This window comes from Stegostoma tigrinum, chromosome 34, assembly GCF_030684315.1.
Source record: "Stegostoma tigrinum isolate sSteTig4 chromosome 34, sSteTig4.hap1, whole genome shotgun sequence".
Taxonomy (NCBI): domain Eukaryota; kingdom Metazoa; phylum Chordata; class Chondrichthyes; order Orectolobiformes; family Stegostomatidae; genus Stegostoma; species Stegostoma tigrinum.
Genome location: NC_081387.1, coordinates 16,479,638 through 16,500,773, shown reverse-complemented (window position 1 = coordinate 16,500,773; position 21,136 = coordinate 16,479,638). Strand labels below are relative to the sequence as shown.

At 44.9% G+C, this 21,136-nt stretch overlaps 2 protein-coding genes across 8 annotated transcripts in view; one reads left to right on the top strand and one right to left on the bottom strand.

Annotated features, from left to right (window-relative positions):
* The window catches only part of LOC125446606 (hepatic and glial cell adhesion molecule-like), a 67,422-nt gene that overhangs the window by 41,441 nt on the left and 4,845 nt on the right, over positions 1–21,136 (top strand). For 3 of the 6 annotated variants that reach the window (XM_059639549.1, XM_059639548.1, XM_059639546.1), the window contains one exon: positions 12,503–15,471. In XM_059639549.1, coding sequence (XP_059495532.1) covers positions 12,503–12,542 — 40 coding nt within the window. In that variant the 3' untranslated portion in view covers positions 12,543–15,471. Of the gene's footprint in view, positions 1–12,502; positions 15,472–21,136 lie in introns of those variants that run through there. The other 3 variants (XR_009442916.1, XM_059639547.1, XR_009442917.1) reach the window with 3 other exon arrangements.
* The window catches only part of LOC125446602 (uncharacterized), a 49,250-nt gene continuing 40,628 nt past the window's right edge, over positions 12,515–21,136 (bottom strand). For both annotated transcript variants that reach the window (XM_048520306.2, XM_059639545.1), the window contains one exon: positions 12,515–12,866. In XM_048520306.2, the coding sequence (XP_048376263.2) occupies positions 12,766–12,866 (101 nt within the window). In that variant the 3' untranslated portion in view covers positions 12,515–12,765. The remainder of the gene's footprint in view (positions 12,867–21,136) is intronic.

Below are 21,136 nucleotides of genomic sequence, written 5' to 3'. Positions count from 1 at the left end.
TTGGCTATCAGCCAGATGGGTAGCACGTTAACACATTGTGTGGGATAATTCTCTCAGCAAGTTTTCATTTTGTCAGTTCAGTTGCCCTTTTCCACCACCCTTGATGACTGGCGTGTCACATGCCACCTATAATCAATTTTCATTTGCATTTCAAAAAAGACATTTCCAGTGAAATGGGAGACCTGGTCACTGTTAACTTAGAGTGGTAACCCCCAACTGCAGAACACTTCAGTCACATCATAGCTTAGCCTTAATGTGGTCGAGCCTACTTCTTCAACCGGGAGCCTAACCCTCCCTCCACTGACCCCTTCACACGCTTCCAACACAAGTCCTCCTCCTGGACACCACCCCCAGGCCTCCTACCTTCCCTCGACCTCTTCATCTCTAACTGCCGTCGAGACATTAACCGCCTCAACCTCTCCACCCCTCTCACCCACTCCAACCTCTCCCCCGCAGAACGGGCAGCCCTCCGCTCCCTCTGCTCCAACCCCAACCTCACCATCAAACCCGCAGACAAGGGTAGCGCAGTGGTAGTATGGCGCACTGACCTCTACATCGCCGAGGCCAAACGCCAACTCTCCGACACCACCTCCTACCGCCCTCTCGATCATGACCCCATACCCGAGCACCAAACCATCATCTACAACACCATTCATGACCTCATCACCTCAGGGGACCTCCCACCTACAGCCTCCAACCTCATTGTTCCCCAACCCTGCACGGCCCGTTTCTATCTCCTTCCCAAAATCCACAAACCTGCCTGCCCTGGTCGACCCATCGTCTCAGCCTGCTCCTGCCCCACCAAACTCATCTCCACCTATCTGGACTCCATTTTCTCCCCTTTGGTCCAGGAACTCCCTACCTACATCCATGACACCACCCACACCCTCCACCTCCTCCAGGACTTCCAATTCGCTGGCCCCCAACACCTCATTTTCACCATGGACGTCCAGTCCCTATACACCTGCATTCCGCATGCAGATGGCCTCAAGGCCCTCCGCTTCTTCCTGTCCCGCAGGCCCGACCAGTCCCCCTCCACCGACACCCTCATCCGCCTAGCCGAACCCGTCCTCACCCTCAACAACTTCTCTTTCGATTCCTCCCAATTCCTACAGACTAAGGGGGTGGCCACGGGCACCCGCATGGGCCCCAGCTATGCCTGCCTCTTCGTAGGTTACGTGGAACTGTCCCTCTTCCGCACCTACACAGGCCCCAAACCCCACCTCTTCCTCCGGTACATTGATGACTGTATCGGCGCAACTTCTTGCTCCCCGGAGTAGCTCGAACAGTTCATCCACTTCACCAACACCTTCCACCCCAACCTTCAGTTCACCTGGGCCATCTCCAGCACATCCCTCACCTTCATGGATCCCTCAGTCTCCATCTCAGGCAACCAACTTGTTACTGATGTCCATTTCAAGCCCACCGACTCCCACAGCTACCTAAAATACACCTCCTCCCACCCACCCTCCTGCAAAAATTCCATCCCCCATTTCCAATTCCACCACCTCCGCCACATCTGCTCCCACAATGAGGCATTCCACTCCCACACATCCCAGATGTCCAAGTTCTTCAAGGACCACAACTTTCCCCCCACAGTGGTCGAGAACGCCCTTGACCGCGACTCCCGCATTTCCCACAACATATCCCTCACACCCCACCCCCGCCACAACCACCCTAAGAGGATCCCCCTCGTTCTCACACACCATCCCACCAACTTCCGGAAACAACGCATCATCCTCCGACACTTCCGCCATCTACAATCCGACCCCACCACCCAAGACATTTTTCCATCCCCACCCCTGTCTGCTGTCTGGAGAGACCACTCTCTCCGTGACTCCCTTGTTCGCTCCACACTGCCCTCCAACCCCATCACACCCGGCACCTTCCCCTGCAACCGCAGGAAATGCTACACTTGCCCCCACACCTCCTCCCTCACCCCTATCCCAGGCCCCAAGATGACTTTCCACATTAAGCAGAGGTTCACCTGCACATCTGCCAATGTGGTATACTGCATCCACTGTACCCGGTGTGGCTTCGTCTACATTGGGGAAACCAAGTGGAGGCTTGCAGACCGCTTTGCAGAACACCTCCGCTCGGTTCGCAACAAACAACTGCACCTCCCAGTCGCAAACCATTTCCACTCCCCCTCCCATTCTTTAGATGACATGTCCATCATGGGCCTCCTGCAGTGCCACAATGATGCCACCCGAAGGTTACAGGAACAGCAACTCATATTCCGCTTGGGAACCCTGAAGCCCAATGGTATCAATGTGGACTTCACCAGCTTCAAATTCTCCCCTTCCCCCACTGCATCCCAAAACCAGCCCAGTTCTTCCCCTCCCCCACTGCACCACACAACCAGCCCAGCTCTTCCCCTTCCCCCACTGCATCCCAAAACCAGCCCAGTTCTTCCCCTCCCCCACTGCACCACACAACCAGCCCAGCTCTTCCCCTCCACCCACTGCATCCCAAAACCAGTCCAACCTGTCTCTGCCTCCCTAACCTGTTCTTCCTCTCACCCATCCCCTCCTCCCACCCCAAGCCGCACCTCCATCTCCTACCTACCAACCTCATCCCACCTCCTTGACCTGTCCGTCTTCCCTGGACTGACCTATCCCCTCCCTACCTCCCCAGCTATACTCTCCTCTCCACCTATCTTCTTTTCTCTCCATCTTTGGTCCACCAACCCCTCTCTCCCTATTTATTCCAGAACCCTCACTCCATCCCCCTCTCTGATGAAGGGTCTAGGCCTGAAACGTCATCTTTTGTGCTCCTGAGATGCTGCTGGGCCTGCTGTGTTCATCCAGCCTCACATTTCATTATCTTAGCCTTAATGTAGGCTCTTTCTATGAACAAGGGAAGGTTTGGATTCACTTTAGTTAATTTGTTTGTCAATACCAGGGAGTGTCAGCATGCTGGTTTAGATTTAGATTTAAATTTAGATTTAGATTTGTTGTCATATGTACTCAAGTACTGAAGTACAGTGAAAACTTTATAATATCACCATACAAAGCACCATCTTAGGTACCTAAGTAAGTAAAACTTAGGCCGAGATACCAGGCCGAGACCTGCCCAGAGGCCAGAGGGTAGAGGCCTGATGAAATCGATCTGGGTGTGTGCCCAGGTCCCATCAGCAGGATGTGTCTCCTGTATCAGCGCCAGGTTTGTTTGGTTGCTAGGATTTATGCTGGAGTCAATGAGACATTTCTGTATCTTGGGCTCACTAGCTGTTTTTCGGCCTAATACCAGGCACAGTGCCCAGTTTCTCCATGGTTGCTTTTGCCAAATTATGTACCCCAGCGGAATGAGTGTGCAGAAGCATAGAAAATAGGACCAAGCGCAGGCCATTCAGCCCTTCGAGTCTGTCTGTCATTCACTATGATCATGTCAGATCATCCAATGTAGAACCCTGCTCCCAACCTTTTTTTCATAGTCAACCTAACCCTGAGAACTATATCTAACTCTTTCTTGAAAGCATTCAAAATTTTCCCCTCAGAGATAGTAGGAACTGCAGATGCTGGAGAATGGTAAGGATGACAGCTTCCTTCCCTAAAAAACATTATTGAACCAGATGGGATTTTCCCCACAATCAAGAATGGATTCGTAGTCATCGTTAGACTCAATCTCTTAAAAAAAATTAAATTCAAATTCTGCTGTGGCAGCATTCAAACCCCGGAGATAATAGGAACTGCAAATGCTGGAGAATCTGAGATAACAAGGCGTAGAGCTGGATGAACACAGCCGGCCAAGCAGCATCAGAGGAGCAGGAAAGCTGACATGCCGGACATTTCTGAAGTAAGGTCTAGGCCCAAAACGTCAGCCTTCCTGCTCCTCTGATGCTGCTTAGCATGCTGTGTTCACGCAGCTCTACACCTTGTTATCTCAAATTTTGGCCTCAACTGCTTTCAGCGGTAATGAATTTCACAGACTCCCCACGTTCTAGTTGAGAGTCCTCATCTCAGTCCTACCCCATATCTTTGGAATGTGACCCCCGGCTCTGGACTCCCTGATCAACAGGCACGTCCTTATTGCGTTTGCCCTGTCTGATCCTGTTACAATTTTATACGCTTATAGATGCCATAATCTGATCCATGGTAAAGGGAGTACAACCCACTGGAGATGCGGGAGCACCAGGAGGAAAGGTCCAGTAAGTGTGGAGCTTGAAAAGCTCTCCTGAGCCCTGCCAAACGGTTTCGGCCTGACTTTCCTGCTCCCTGGATGCTGTCTGACTTGCTGTGCTTTTCCAGCTGCGCATCTAGCTTCCAGCATCTGCAGTCCTTTTGATCACCATCAGGGAAGGGTCTGATGCTTTGTGTTCAGCCCCAGCTGGACCCAAGGGACGGGCATCAGCAGCGATTCTCCCTCTAGGTGCCAGGCAACTATGATTGTGAAGCCGTGGGACATTGACCGCAAGGTGGTGAGATCAGTACCCATGCTGACCAACACTATTGGGAATGGAGGCGAGCGCTTGCAAGTTTTGTCGCAGTGGGAGTTGTTATGGGGGCTTGCCCAGTTAGTCGCAGGACCACCTGTTGGCGAGGCGCTTTCGGGAGCGGCTCTCACGTGCCTGCAAAAGCATGCTCTGTCGAATCTTCAACAATGCAGAGAGGTTTCCGATCAGGCCAGAGCGCAAAATGGGTTTACCATCGGCGCAAAAATAATTCCATGCACGCAGTTGCACCGAAAGCTAGGTTTTAATAGTGCAGACACTGTGCTAACAGGTTTTAATGTTTTAATGAATGTTTTAATGTTTAGTAATTGCCACCAGGAAAGCAGTTACCTGGGCATTTTGAATAGAGTGTGAGGTGTCTGCTCATACTAAATATTTGTTTAGTTTGCATACAGGCAGTCTCAGGGTTGTAAATGGGTTCTGTTCTGGAGCTCGTTCGCAAGTCAATTTGTATACAAGTTGACAAGATGGGACAACATAAAGTAGCTATTTGTGAGCACAGAAAATGACCTTTAATATTACAACTCTGTATGAGATGATGTTTGTAAATGCAAGCGTTCATAAATCGGGGAACTTGTGTACATTGACAAGACACACTGAATATTCTCTCTCAGCCTGCCGATGGCTGTCTGTGTTGGTTCCTCAATTCTGTCTCTATATTGATCTTTGTTGGAGAAACGAAAGTCAAAAGTATATCCTAGCAACCCAGCCACCTCTCCCCCACACCAGCTGTCCTCACTATTTAAGTCTGAACAACAGTGTCTGCCTGAGAGATTTTACCCATAAGCCTTTTTTCCTATCATGTTCCCGATTTGTGCGTCCTACTGCTTCGGAAAGCTTATTACTTCGTACTCATTATTAATGATTTAGCTGTGGAAACTAAATGGAATATCTCCAGGCCACACAAAGCTGGGTGGGATGGTGAACTGTGAGGAGGATGCGGAGATGCTTTACTGTGATTTGGACAAGTCGAGCGAGAGGGAGTGGGCAAATGCATGCAGGTGACTTTTCATGTTGACAAATGGGAGGTTATCCACTTTGGATAGGAAATCGGGAGGGTGGGCTGTCATCTGATTCACGTCAGTTTAGGAAAAGGAGATGCAATGGGACTAGGTGTCCTTGGAGCCCAGCCACTGAGAGTGTGCAAATACCGCAGGTGGTGGAGAAGGCAAATGGTATTTTGGTCTTCATCGCAGGGAGATTCAAGTACAGGCACAGGGCTGTCTTGTATAGGACATTGATGAGACCACACTGGGTGTGTTGTGTGTAGTTTTGGTCTCCTTATCTGAGGAAGGATGTTCTGCCAGTGGAGGGGGTGCAACAAAGGTTTCCCAGACTGATGTATGAAGAGAGACTGGATCAGTTAAGACTATGTGCATTGCAGTTCATATTAATGAGGGGGAGCTCATAGAAACCTATAAAATTCTAACATGACCAGACAGGGTAAACACAGGAAAAACTTTCATGATGACTGGGGGGAGTCTAAAATCAGGGATCACCTCCTGAGGATCGAGAGTTGGCCATCTGGAACTGAGATTAGGAGAAATGTCTTCACCCAGGGAATGGTGAGCCTGTGGAGTTCTCTGCCACAGAAAGTGGTTGAGGCCAAAGCATTAAATGTTTTGAGGGAGCATTATGATTTGGAGTAGCTTTTCTCTTGGCACAATGTAATGGGCTGAAGAGCTTCTTCTGGACTGCCTGATTTTATAATTCGCATGGTGGCTCAGTGTTTAGCACTGCTGCCTCACAGCACCAGGGACTTGGGTTCAATTCCAGCCTCAGGCGACTGTCTGTGTGGAGTTTGCACCTTCTCCCTAGGTCTGCGTGGGCTTGCTCTGGGTGCTCCAGTTTCCTCCCACAGTCCGAAGATGTGCTGGCCAGGTGGATTGGCCATGCTAAACTACCCATAGTGTTCAGGGATGTATAGCTTAGGTCGGTTATAGGGGAATGGGTCTGGGTGGGATGCTCCAAGGATCATTGTGGACTTGTTGGGCCGAAGAGCCTGTTTCTGCACTGTGGGGATCCTATTCTATGATTCTGTACATTTTAGGATTAAAGGGAACAAAGGGTATTAAGGGAGGTAACAAAGGGAGGTAAGTGGGAACAGGGTACGGAATTGGATAATCAGCCATGATCATGCTGAGTAGTTGGAAGGGCTGAATAGCCTACTGTCTGTTTCTATTAAGAGGCTATTGTGTGATTACTTAAATGGAAATAACACGCAAAGGTATGGCGAGAAAACAAGAAATTGGCAGTAGGTAATAGTATGCAATTCAAGATCCAGTGCAGACAAAGTGGGCCGAGTGGCCTCATTTTGTCACTGTAACTCTTCTGTGAACTGACATTGTGACACTCACGTTCACCGTATTTTTTTAAGTGAAACCATAGAGTCATACAACAAGGAAACAGGCCCTTCAGCCCAACTGACCATACCGACCATAAAACCCCTTTCCTAAACTGAACTAGTGCCATTTGCCTGCATTTGGCACATATTCATCTAACCTTTCCTATCCATTTACCTTTCCAAATGCCTCTTAAATGCTGTAACTGTATCAGCTTCCACTATTTCCTCTGACAGCTGGTTGCATCCACGCACCACTGTCTGTGTGAAAAACCTGCCCCTCTTGGTCCCTGTTAAACCTCAGCCCCTCACCTTAAACCTGTGCCCTCAAGTTTTGCACTCCCCTGCCCTGGGGAAAATACCTTAGCTATTCACCCTATCCATGCCCCTCATGATTCTATAAAGCTGTGTAAGGTTACACTGCAGCCTCCAATGCTTTATTGAATTGCAGCGATGAATTATACATTAGTAATCACCAAGAGATACAGACATCAGAAGGTGCCTGAGGCTGCAGCTGTATTATTCCTCCTCTTACCTAGAAACCTGTGTGTGTGGGAGCCAGTCATAAACACCCCAGGCTGGATCCATCTTTAGCTCCAATGTCTTTCGAAAAAATAGGAATTTTAATTCAGCCAATTTAGTAAAATGTTGTATGAGTTCACTGAACTTGCTTCATTCTGTGGTCAGACAAGCAGATCATCAGCCCATTTAAGGAGAATATTTTTCCTATTTGAAATATGACTTGTAGTCAGTTAAGGTCAGGTTATGTAGTAAGGTCAATATCAGTATTCTATGTTAGGCATTATGATAGCGCGCAATCTCGTTCAAAGCTGTGCAAGACATTTTTTAAGATAATAAAGTGTGAAGCTGGATGAACACAGCAGGCCAAGCAGCATCTCAGGAGCACAAAAGCTGACATTTCGAGCCTAAACCCTTCATCATTTTTTAACTGTTCTTCAAAGTACTGTGCAACATTCATTTAAATTTAAAGTAATAATAGATATTTCTTTCAAACATTAATTGAAGATATTTAGGTAATTAATTGCAACCTCAAAGCTTGGTTGCAGCTTTGACTGTGTAGCGGTACAGCATTGGGAGTGTTAGCCTGGATTTACACGCACGAATCTCTGGATTTAAACAATTTTTGAACACCGAGGTTACTGGGCAATTCCATATCAACAAAACTCATGTCATTGAAAGGAATTAACACATAACTTTTTCAAATGACGGTGAACTGACATGCACTATCTTGAAGCATTAAAAGCAAAAAGAAAAGACTTTCAGAATAGGGCTTTTTTAATTTCAAAAATATGCTTTATTCATAAAAAATATCTTTATATATAGTCACAAATACAATTCCGTTTTGTACAAGGAAACAAACATTGGAGCTTGAATTTCTCTAAACCAACAAACCAAAAGCAACTCTGAATTGTGCCAGATTATATTTGCATATAACTGATAACCAGGAGGTTCTGATAACTGAACAGACCCTATTTAGCTCGGATGCAAATTGCTGTTCTGAAGGGAAGCAGTCTCAGAATGGCTGGGGAGGTTTCTGACAAGACCCAGCCTGACCTATAGAACCACAAATGGGTGACAGTCACTGGGTAATATACAGATTGAGGTATTATCGAGATTGAGTGTTGCTGAATAGAGACATTTTGTGAAACTTTACATCTCCCACTCATCAGAACCAATAAAATAAAAAAAAATTTAAAGGGGAAACCAATATTTAGACGGAAAAGCACGCTGATTGGTGAGCAAGTGGACTCTGATGTGTGAAAAATACATGCACTGATGCTGATCGAACGTTAACTACCAGGCTTTGTTTCCATTTTAAACCAGGCAGCTCTGGTCAGGGTATTGCTCTTGACTAATTCACCAGAAAATGGCTGCCACCTGTTTTGAGTTTGAAACTGCTGTTGTTTCTGTTTGCAAAGAACAACGTCCTGAGTTTTAATGTGTAGCTTCCTGTATAAGGCATGCCGAGAGCCCAGCTGTCGATCCTGATTCGGTATAGTTCTTCACCCTCTCGGGGACATCCTGCAGTTTAAAGAATCCCATTTCATTTTTGAACACTTCTGTTGTGGGTTTTGCAAACGCAGGCTGGTTTGGCACACCATGTAACTTGTACTTTGTTGCGAACAATCTAAGGGATAGTTGTTTAATGTAATAACACAGTCTGGAGCTGGAGGAACGCAGCAGGCCAGGCAGCATCAGAGGAGCAGGAAAGTTGATGTTTCGGGTTGGGACCCTTCTTCAAATGTTGTTTGATGTCTCTGTTGCTGTTTGTTGTGATCCTTGCCATTGGAACGTACAGCCTAAAGACCCAGCCTCAGAGCCCTCCTCTCGTGCTGTATAAATGTTGATTTAGCATTTATTATTCTTGTGGATTATCCAGCTGAGCGAGAGAACAAAAGTTTTGTCAGTTGTGTGACAGCAAGAGCTGCAGGTGCTGGAGTCAGAGGTAACATGGTGTGGAGCTGGAGGAACACAGCAGGCCAGGCAGCATCAGAAAAGTTGACATTTCAGGTCGGGATGGAGACTCTCTGGTTAGGCAGCATTTATTGCCCATTCTAATTGCCCAGTTAGGAGCCGCCATGTTGCTGTGGGTCTGGAGTCACATGTAGGTCAGACCGTGGTATACAATGGTAGTTTCCATCCCTAAAAGACATTAGTGAACCAGTTGGATTTTTCCCCAACAACTCATGGTCATTAGACTCTTAATTTGAGATATTTATCGAATATATGCTCTGGTGGGATTTGAATCTAGGTCCCCCGAACATCATCTGGGTCTCAAGATTAACAGCCCAGCAATAATACCACTAGGCCATCACTCCCTCTAGTTACATTGTCCAGCCCTTTCATGTGAAAGGTGGAGAGATACCTCTTGAAACAATTCACAACAAAGAGGATCATGTGCCTGTTCAACAATAACATTAACATCGAAAACGACCGGCACTAAATGAACTGCCTCGTTGATGCTACCCTTAGATATTCCCTTACTGTGCAGCTATGCATGTTTACATGTACACAGACCTCTAGAGAAAAGTCTATTTACAGTAAACCTACCTGCTTAGCTAGACTTTGTTATGATTTTCACAAATAATGTCAACAGACAATTTGTAATGGACTCAATTTACTTTGGGGTAACGTGAAGGTTTAGTCATGAAACCAGTTCCCATGCAGAGCACATCTTAACCCCAGCCCGCAAGAAAACCTCTTCTAGTCAGTATATAAATCCAAACCCCAGCTACAGGGCTTTGGCAAGTAATCAGGTGGAGACAGATACCAATTAGAGCATTTAAGGGTCTTTTAGATAAACACATGAATATGCAAGCAATGGAGGGATATGGACTAAGAGCAGGCAGAACGGATTAGTTTCATTTGGTGTCATGGTCGGCATTACGCTGTGGCCCACAGGGTCCATTCCTGTGCTGCACAGTTCCATACTCTTCATCAAAAGACAAAACAGGGAAGCTGTCCTCGTGTTGTCATTCTATGAAAAGTGGTTGCCAGTGATTTCACTTCAAAATTACTGGTATAGTTCATGCTGTGCTTTGCAACATTGAGGATGTGAGACTACAGACATCAGATCTTTACTTTAGTCTCTTAATTTACAGTGGAAGTTGTTAAGAGATTGATTGTGGAGCTTACTAGTATGTGGTAACTCGTTTGATTAGACTTTTCACATTTCATTGCTTGCTGGTACATTGGTTTCAACAACATTGTCACAGTCTGCTGCTGGAAAAATAGCACTGCTCGTTTGGCCAAAACATTACAAACCCTCAGACGTATGACAAGAATGTTGGCTTTGATGCTGGTATTAATACTAGCGGCGAGAGTAGAAGTCAGTTAACCTACTTTTGGTTAGTATTGGTCCGGTAAGCAAAGGGGACCACTTAAAGTCCAGTGCTCGTTCCAGAGTACAAAGAGGCTGCCTGGAAGAGAATTGGATATGTCTTCTCACATTAGAGGCAATGCACTGGTTTGGGAATCAGTTAGGAAGCAGGAGACAGAAACTAATGATAAAAAAGGTACTCAAATTGACAGGATACTGGCATATCCACGGGACCATAGATCATCATATATTATGGGATCCCTACAGTGTGGAAACAGGCCCTTCAGCCCAACAAGTCCACACCAACTCTCAGTGCACCCAACCCAGACCCATTACCCTTTCCCGTTTCCCTGTAACCTGTCCACACATCCCTGAAAGCTAAGAGCAATTTAGCATGGCCAATCCACTCAGCCTGCACATCTTTGGACAGTGGGAGAAACCGGAGCAAACTTAGACAGGGAGAACACGCAAACTCCACTCAAATGGACACTCCATGCTGGAATCTGTTGGTGCATTCCACTTCTCACTTTATCTTGTCTTGACCTAAACTACAAGAAGAACAATTTAGATCCGCGTTTGTTGCTGGGGAAGGAGAAGTGACACAGCAAATAATGTAGATGCAAGCTAAGATTTTCAGAGTCATTCGTTGATTAAATGAGGGAGCTGATGTGTGACAGATGGGACACAATATGGGGTAGTTTGAAATCACCCACATTAACACTGAGGAAATACAATCAAAGTTGCAGTGATTGTAGTGAAGTCAGCCAGGTAGACCTCAGAATATGAGTTCCCTCACTGGGGCTGTTAATTTGTTCCGGAAGGCATTCCTTACTGGAGGATAATGGAGAAGGCAAAGGACATTCTGGAAGATTTATCCTGACTGTAATTTCAAGAGATTAAGTTTTAATTTTTATTATTAATTTGGTTCACATAAGTAGGGCTTGTGCCTGTTAGAACAGCATACCATTAGAATTTTGTTTTATTCAGGAATGGTTAGCAGTTATGACTCAGTTAGATCACTACATTATCCTCATGTGTTTCATTTCCTCCCTGTTTTAGCAGTTTCACCCGGATCCAGTTCTCCACAGTACAGCTGTCCAGAGTGCCTTATTCACACTTTATACATGTCTGTAGGATTGTATAGTCAGTACTGATGGAATGTTAGAGGGCGTCCCACCCTATCTGCAGTCCTCTGTGTGTGCATTCATAATTCAGTTGTTGGGGGTTGCTGGATTGCAATTTAATAGTCAGCTGTTAGACTTGGAGACTCATTCTGATGTGGGCCCAAGAGTTCGCAGGATGTCCACCTGAGTTTTCCCCGAACTCCGTGGCTCGGTAAAGCACCATGTTCTTAGTCAGTGTTCAGTGGGTAATGCTTTGGCCTCTGAGACAGAAAGTCCTGCATTCAAATTAAACTCCAAAGGGCTGAGCATAATCTGGATCAACACTCTGTGCCATGACAAGGGAGGGCTGCACTGTCCAAAGTGCTGGCTGTTAGATGAAACTGTAATCTTGGTTTCTATCAGCACTATCAATTTATGTAGTAGATTAAGATGGAGCATCATTTTGAAGAACAGCTGAGGGGCACTGCCCCATGCTCAGGAGGAAAGCTTGGGATAAAGATGGTCTTTCAAGGACGAGACTGTGAGATAATTAGGCACAAATATATGAGAGCATTTCCAAGGCTCAAGATTGGTTGTAAAAACCTTTCAAGCTGCATGAAATGTCTTTCTGTCTTTCTTTGATATTATGTGTGTCAGAGGGAGAGGAACGGCCTTTGTAAATCAGATTTGAATTCATTGAAGGTCATTTAAGGAAAAGCAGGAGCAGAGGTGAAGTTATAATTAATCTTTTTATTGTCTTTCAGGAAGACCAGAGAGTCAGCGACTTTTACTGAGACACAATAAGAACGGCAAGTAACTGTTAAGTCTTTCAGTGCTGGCTCAACTAAACTCAACTCTGCTTATGATGTGGAGGTGCCAGCGTTGGACTGGGTGGACAAAATCAGAAGCTACACAAGGTTATAATCCAACAGGTTTATTTGAAATCACAAGCTTTTCCAGTATTGTCCCTTCATCAGGTGAAGTGAGAAAGGAAGCAGACAGAACGCAGAATTTATAGGCAGAGAGATCAAAAGACCAGACAAATGGTGTGAGTGGAGTGCCGAATAATAAGTCCCTCCGGGTACAAAAGCAAAAGCTGCTGGAAAAGGTCAGCAGGTCTGGCAGTATCTGTAAAGAAAAGAAATCAGAGTTAACGTTTCGGTTCAAGTGATCCTTCCTCAGAACAGGTAAAGAAAACAAAACAGAAAGGAAGAGAAAGAAAATACACAAAAGGATGTAAACTTTTAAATTCAAAGTTATGAACAATAAATTAATAAATGCAGGAACAAAACTGAATAGTTTAAACGTTCCCCTTTCTGGACTAGAAAGTTTGTTTGTACTACATAAGCAACTACCAGGATACTATAAGACCATAAGATATCAGAACAGAATTAGGCCAATCAGCCGATCGAGACTGCTCCACCTTTTGATCATGGCTAATATATTTCTTGACCAAATCCTCCTGCCTTCTCTCTCCACAACCCTCGATCCCCTTATGAATCAAGGACCTAACTATATTTCTGCCTTAAGTAAACTCCATGACTTGACCTCCACAGCCCTCTGCGGCAATGAATTCCGCAGATTCACTAGCCTCCAGCTAAAGAAATTCCTGCTCTTCACAGTTGGAAGAACTGTTGAGATCAGTGAACAGCAGATACAAAATCTCCACTACAAAAGCAGAAACAAAAACGAGCCGTTCCTAAAGTGGGCTGAACTAAATCAAACTGGATTTATATTGCTGAGGTTGAGCAGATACGCGGGAAAACTTGGTTTACTGGCAACTGTACACTAAGTGTGTTTCCTCTTGCACGTAATCGCGCTGTCGGTCAGAAAAGGAGACAACTTTACCTTATAGTGGGGCCTCTCAGGATCGCTGAATTCCTCTCATTTCTTCCCCCTCTGTCTCCTGGGTAAATAATTGTTATGCTCCACTGAGTTCCTGCTGATGGAGCCTTGGGAGCTAGGCCTTTCGTGTGATTCGGGATAGAATAGTAACTCTCAGAATGCTGGCTTCCCACCAACAGAGTACCAGAGTTTATGGAGAATTGGACTGTCACGACTGGCCTGGGCTAGCAAAGCTAAACTGTGATTCTGTTCAGCGTCAGAGGAATGAAGGAATCCGTGCCTTTTTGAGCAGCGAATGCAGAATTTTCCAAAGTGCTCTTTTACTTTAGACTTAGCTGAGTGGCTCACGTTGTCACGTAAATTATCCTCAAGTTTCTACAATGGAGCTGTTTCTCAATGCATTTCAACACGTCGGGCAGCATCAGCGCGAAAATGTTGGTGTTTCTTTTGCTGGTTATTTCGCCGAAGCTGATCCGTACTTTACCTCATTGGCTCCATTTCAATGATGCACTAACAAGATCTCTCTATGTCCTTATAAGGATAGAGGACCGTCCAAGAAAGATACTTTCCCGTCCACATGTTCAGGGATGTTTTACTAAATCTTGGGAGCAGGTGGGACTTGCAGCCGGAGTCAGAGGTAGGGACACTACCCCAACATTCACCAATTCCCTGGGCCAAAGGTCTGTGTACCCCAGTCTTGAGTGGATGCAGTGATACAGCAAGCCCAACCTCCGTTGCATGTCCTGAGATTTAGGCCCGTGTTGTGTATTTTTCTGATTTACCAAACAGTAGAACCAGTCATGTCTATGCTATCAAGCCCATTCATTCAGAATCTTGCACAAACCATTCTTCAAAACTTTGAACTCTCTAAACTATGCTCCCATCATCCATACCCTTTCTAGGAGCAGGATAATTCACGATTTCTACTAACCTATCTGCGTGAAATGACATCCCAATTGCTCTTCTAATTGACCTGGCTATAATTTTAAGATATTACCTCCTCCTTTGTGATTTCTCTACCAAATGAAGTAAGCTTTCTGGATGTACTCTGCTGAATCTTTTTAACATGGCATTGACAATTAATGAAGGAAAGTGCTAGTAAAAGCTCTAATTGTGGGTTATGTGTCTCTTGAACATGTCCATCTTTAGATTGGCAGTTCTCCAGACACACTTCCCCACGCAACAAAATTCAAACTGAAAATCGAGACATGACCTCAGAATTGCCTGTGAGCTCAGACACCACACAGGCTTAGCACTCATTCCCCAGTCCAAGTAACATACAGCACTAGTGTTCACAGACTGGAGTAGGAGTGGCTCAGTGTGTAGCTCTGAGTCTCACTCCCAGGACTTGTGGGCCACCAGACGAACCCAGCTATTGATGCACATACGCCAAGTGTATAATTGCTGCTGCTCCCCAACCTGGAGAAATGAACGAGGGTTAGTGGCTTGAACAGGAAATCCAAAGATGAAGTTTGATGTGGGTGGGTGGTCAAACAGTATTGTGACTGTCAATGTAAGAGTGGAAAATAGAAGCAACAGCCGTATAACTTATACGTAACTGCACAATATTTATTGTAATTTTAAGTCACCATTGTATTATTAAATCAAACACTTACTTTCATTTGTAATCTGCTGATGTCCGTTTTTGACATTCCATCTATCTGACAATTTTCTCTGTTTCAAGCTGTATCTTTCTTTGATGTTTCTATTTCCCCCTCCAAAATCTGATTTTTTTTTGCAAGTGATTGAATCAATTTGTTTCTGCCTCATGCTACTCTCCAGAAACTTTCACCAGATTTCTCTTTGAGCTTGTCAAAGTAACTTATTCTTTAGGAATGATCATATTTGGAACAATAAAGCTGTAGTGTGTGAAATTAAATATGTCTCTTTAATGCCAAGCACACATTTCATGCGACAGACCATACAGCTCTGCAGAGCTGACATGTTTATACAAAGAAATGTGAGGAAAATGGGCCAATGGCCTAAATTCAAAGGATAAAATGTAAAGTCAGGGCACAGTCCAGCCGATTTTCTTTTAAACTTTTCATAATGCTGCTATCTGTTGAATGGGTGAGACTTTCAAATCAGCGTTGAGTTTATATTAGAGTCAGTGGAAATCCTGATATTCGACTTTACAATATTTCCAAAATATTTCTACTAAGTTGGATCCTTGCAGCCAGTTCTGCCTCTGCGTTTTCACCTCATTTTGCTCAGAAGAGACAGAGCCTGGACTTTTTTGCAGCAAGCTCTTTTTTCTTCTGATATGGCTAGGTATGCCAGAGAAGATATCAACTCCCTGTCTGGACGCAACTAAAGAGAATGCCAAGCCTTCAGCGTAGTTTCCAATTGTTTAATTCAATCCAGCAATCCAATCACTCTTAAAAGCTTGGCTTGCAATTTATAAACTGTACGTGTTCCATAATGCACTTTTTCAGTTCCAAGAGGCTGCAAGATGTAACTTGTTCAATCCAGAAGATATCCAAATCTTCCTCGCTGAAGAAGAATCATAGTAGACTCGAACGGTGTCCTCGAAGGGCCAATGGTGGGCTTTGGTTTAACACTATATTTGACAGTGGCTTCCTGTGTTGTGTATGGGAGTGTCAGCTTTAATGGTGTGCCGTCAGATCTTGGAGTGAGACCTGAACCCCACACCATGCAGTTCATTGGTCAGAGTGTTAAAAGCTGCAATTATTAGGTCTGTAGTCACACATGAGTAAAAGCAAATTAGGATTACAGGCTTCTTGCAACATGATATTAGTGTGCTGCAGCGGATTTTACACAACTAGCTTTTCAGTGTCCCCATGACTGAGACTAACTTCCAAATTTTGTTTAGGAATTTAAATTTCCATCAGCTGCTGTGGCGACATGTACGTCAGAAGCTAAAAACTCAATAAATGCGAATTTTGTTAACAGAGTGGAGGCAGCTTGCTTAAATCTTAGGATCGTCAGACCGTTTTAAGGAGGGTGTTTACCTCATTGTGCCTGCACTGTCCCAACCCATGGTCCTAGTCCCCTTCCTTTTTCCCATAGCCTTCCAAACATAAAATATAGTGCCCTCTTGAATGTCTCACTTGAACCTGCCTCCAGCATATTTCCAGGCATTGCATTCCACATCTCAACTCCTCGCTGTGTGAAAAATGTTTTCTCTCATATCACCAGTCATGAGGCCTGGTTATTTGATTTTTTTTTGTCTGCAGGCAGTTTTGTGAATGTTGTTTGACTCCCAGTTATTGCACAGCAGCTCTAAATCGAGAAATGCTTCTTGATCTCAGTCTGAAATGACCTGGCTGGAAATTTCAGAGAATTACAGAATTGTTCTTCTCTGAGCAGATAGGGGAAACCCTAAATGAGTTTTTTGCTTCGGCTTTCACGAAGGAAAGGGACCTTGTTGTGAATGAGAACTTTGAGGAGCAGGAAAACAGGCTTGAACAGATCAAGATTGAGGAAGTTGATGTGCTGGAAATTTTGGCAAACATTAAGATTGATAAGTCCCAGGGCCAGACCAGATTTATCCTAGGTTGCTCTGGGAAGCGAGAAAGGAGGTTGCTAAACCGCTGATGAAGATCTTTGCTTCCTCACTCTCCACAGAAGTTGTACTGGAAGATTGGAGGGAAGTAAATGGTGTTCCTCTTTTCAAGAAAGGGAATAGGGAAATCTCTGGAAATTACAGACCAGTCAGTCTTACATCTGTGGTCAGCAAGGTTTTGGAAAGAATTCTGAGGGATAGGATTTATGACTATTTGGAAAAGCATAGTGTGATTAAAGGGAGTCAGCATGGCTTTGTGAGGGGCAGGTCATGCCTTACAAATCTTATTGAGTTCTTTGACGAAGTCACGAGACAGGTTGACGAGGGTCGAGCAGTGGATGTGGTGTATATGGACTTCAGCAAGGCATTTGATAAGGTTCCCCACGGCAGGCTCATTTATAAAGTCGGGAGGTGTGGGATACAGGGTGATTTGGCTGTCTGGATACAGAATTGGTTGTCTGACAGGAGGCAGAGAGAGAGTGGTTGTAGATGGTAAGTATTCTGCCTGGAGATCAGTGCTGAGTGGTGTCCCGCAGGGCTCTGTACTTGGGCCTCTGCTCTTTGTAGTTTTTATAAATGACTTGGATAGGAGGTTGAGGGGTGGGTTAGTATGTTTGCTGATGACACAAAGGTTGGAGGTTCCGGTGATAGTATCGAGGGCTATTGCAGGCTTCAGCAAGACATTGACAGAATGCAGAGCTGGGCTGAGAAATGGCAGATGGAGTTCAGCCTGGATAAATGCGAAGTGATGCATTTTGGAAGGTCGAACTTAAATGCTGAACATAGGATTAAAGGCAGGATTCTCAGCAGTGTGGAGGAACAGCGGGATCTTGGTGTTCAAGTGCATAGCTCCCTCAAACTTGCCACCCAGGTGGATAAGGTTGTTAAGAAAGCATATGGTGTTTTGGCTTTCATTAACAGGGGGATCAAGTTTAAGAGCCGCGAGGTTATGCTGCAGCTCTACAAAACCCTGGTGAGACCACACTTGGAATATTGTGTCCAGTTCTGGTCGTCCTATTATAGGAAAGATGTGGAGGCTTTGGGGAGGGTGCAAAGGAGGTTTACCAGGATGCTGTGTGGACTGGAGGGCTTGTCTTATGAGGAGAGGTTGACTGAGCTCGGACTTTTCTCACTGGAGAGAAGGAGGAAGAGAGGTGACCTGATCGAGGTGTACAAGGTAATGAGAGGCATGGATAGAGTTGATAGCCAGAGACTTTTCCCCAGGGCAGGATTGACTGCCACGAGGGGTCATAGTTTTAAGGTGTTAGGAGGAAGGTATAGAGGAGACGTCAGAGGGAGGTTCTTCACCCAGAGAGTTGTGAGCACATGGAATAGTTTACTAGTGGTAGCCGTGGAAGAGGAGACATTAGTGACATTTAAGTGACTGCTGGACATGCACATGGACAGCAGTGAATTGAGGGGAATGTAGGTTAGGTTATTTTATTTTTGGATTGGGACTATTCCACGGCACAACATCGTGGGCTGAAGGGCCTGTACTGTGCTGTACTTTTCTATGTTCTATGTTCGGACGCAGTCGACCATTAGGCCCATCCTGACTGTTCTGCTTCAATTATTTTTGTGCCAATCTCCTGTCTTTTCCCTATTTTTTGTGTGCCACGTCTATCTAAATAATCACCCAGTGCTCTCTTGAATGCTTTAATTGAACCTGCCTTGACCGTATTTCCAATATTTTGAGATCATGCCCCATGGTCTTAATTGAGGGGAGTGCTCTTCACTGGGTTAACGGGGAGTGGGGGTGGGGTTGATCATGGCACTGGAGTTTGCTGCACTTTCAATAAAAATACATTATTTTAAAATATTCACAGAGAAACAGCCTAACTCATCCAGAAGCAATGTATCTTGATCATTCAGGGGATAATGGAAATCTGAAAATAAATAATCTGGGCAAGCATCTGTGGAGAGAGAGGGAAAACAGAGTTATCCTTTCGTTAAGTTACACTTGTTGAGAAATTGTATAGCGTACTTATGAATTGAAAGGCAAGAAGTTAGAATTTGTTTTTAAAAATGACAGGGGTGAAGAGTGTGTTGTCCCTTTAAGAGATCATGTGCTTTTCCACGCTTGATCTAAGCAAAAATGCCTGCAAGCAGCTGAAGATGCACAGACAATTCTGAGACTGAAACATGTATCAATTGGCTGTGAGGTTGGCAACCGAGACTTGTTTTAATGTTAAGGCAACCAGCTTGAATATCAGTGAAAATGGGAACTGCAGATGCTGGAGAATCCAAGACAACAAAGTGTGAAGCTGGATGAACACAGCAGGCCAAGCAGCATCTCAGGAGATGCTGCTTTGCCTGCTGTGTTCATCCAGCTCCACACCTTGTTATCTCGGATTTAAATCTGACGGTTTTGACAGCCTCGGACCAATCTTGTTCTAAGAAATTAATACATCATGAAGGGTATAAAAGAAAAGGGCGTTTGAAAATCAGTGTGAGAGTGAACTGCTGTGAGAAATGAACCATGTTGTTTCTGCAGGTAAGGATGAATAGTGGGATCTTGCAAAAGCAGAAATTCACAAGATTTTGTAGCAGAAGTTTATCATTAACCAGCGATTAGGTTCTGCAAAGATGGCAGTTAGCACGACCAGAAACATTCTTTCTGCAGACAAGGACATGGTAGAGATAAGGGTGTTGTAGCAGAGGCTTATTTCTGCAAACCTGACGATTCGCACGTACAGCATGTCTAGTGCTCTTTAGGATGGCAAATAAGGATTGCAGTAAAAAAAGCCAATGGGGCCTTCGGCCGGCAGAAAAGGGAACAATAAACAAGGTCTGTCCGACAGGACGGGGAATGATAGGATAAGACCAATGGGAGCAGGGAGGCGTGATTCCGCAACTTGTAAACTGTATAAGAATGTTTAACATGCTTTGTAGTGTGTGCCTGTCTAGCAGACAACCTTTCTTGCAAGATTATACAGAATAAAATTGTCTTGTTTCCAAGGCTTTGTCTCAGGCTGAGTTTGTGAGCAGGTACTGTTTCTCACAACTGCCATCTGAAGAGGAGATGCCTGGCTCTCACAGAATTTTTTAAGTTGTGTGATTAGGCACCGTCTAAGGTTCTCTTAACCAATGTTTCAGACAGCAGAATTCGCAGAGAGAACATTCCTGACAGAAGATCAACAAAGAAGGTGCAGAATGTTCCGGAAGATGCATCCTGGCTGTAGTTTTGAGAGTTGATTTGCAGAAAATAGGCTAGGGGATGGGGTAGGGAGTAAATGATAGGATAGAGCCCAAAGAGAGAGAAAGACAGATGGACAGATGAAGGAGTTGCTAACGATCAGGCTGGGAGGCTGAATAGTTGTTCATGGGGATTGCTAGTGACAAACAACAGGCAGTGTGTAATTGCAGGCTGTGTGGTAACAAGGCCTGGTGTGTGGGGTGGGAGGCTGGGACATGGGGCAGTTTAGGCCCTAAAATTATTGAACTCAGTATGGAGTCCGGAGAGCTGTAGGGTCTCCAGTGAGCACATTGTTTTCTGTCAATCTTTGTTCTTTAGCTCCATTGCTTGGCAGCGGGAGAGACATTTAAATTATGTTTGAGAGAGATGCTGCCAAAATAAATTAAAATCAAACTGGAATTTCCCATCATGTGTTGTTTATGTGAAGCAGCTGATTTCTGGGAAAACCTGATCCAATTAGCGAGGTTTATCAGCGGCTTTTGTTATTCCTGACATTTTTAAGTAACTTTTGAAATGTGTTTCCTGGCCCAGGAATATAAATGATTTTCCAGCACTTAAGCAGAACATCTGCTCAAAATAGGCCATGTATAAACATCTAATTTTAATTTTTGAAACACATTTACTCTAAAGCCCTATCTGTCATCTCAACTAGACACATAGAAGGGCTGCACAGTTAATTCTGTCAGAGATAGTAGGAACTGCTGTTGCTGGAGTCAGAGTTAACAAGGTGTGGAGATAACAAAGTGTGGAGCTGGATGAACACAGCAGGCCAAGGAGCATCAGAGGAGCACAAAAGCTGACATTTCGGGCCTAGACCCTTCATCAGGAAAG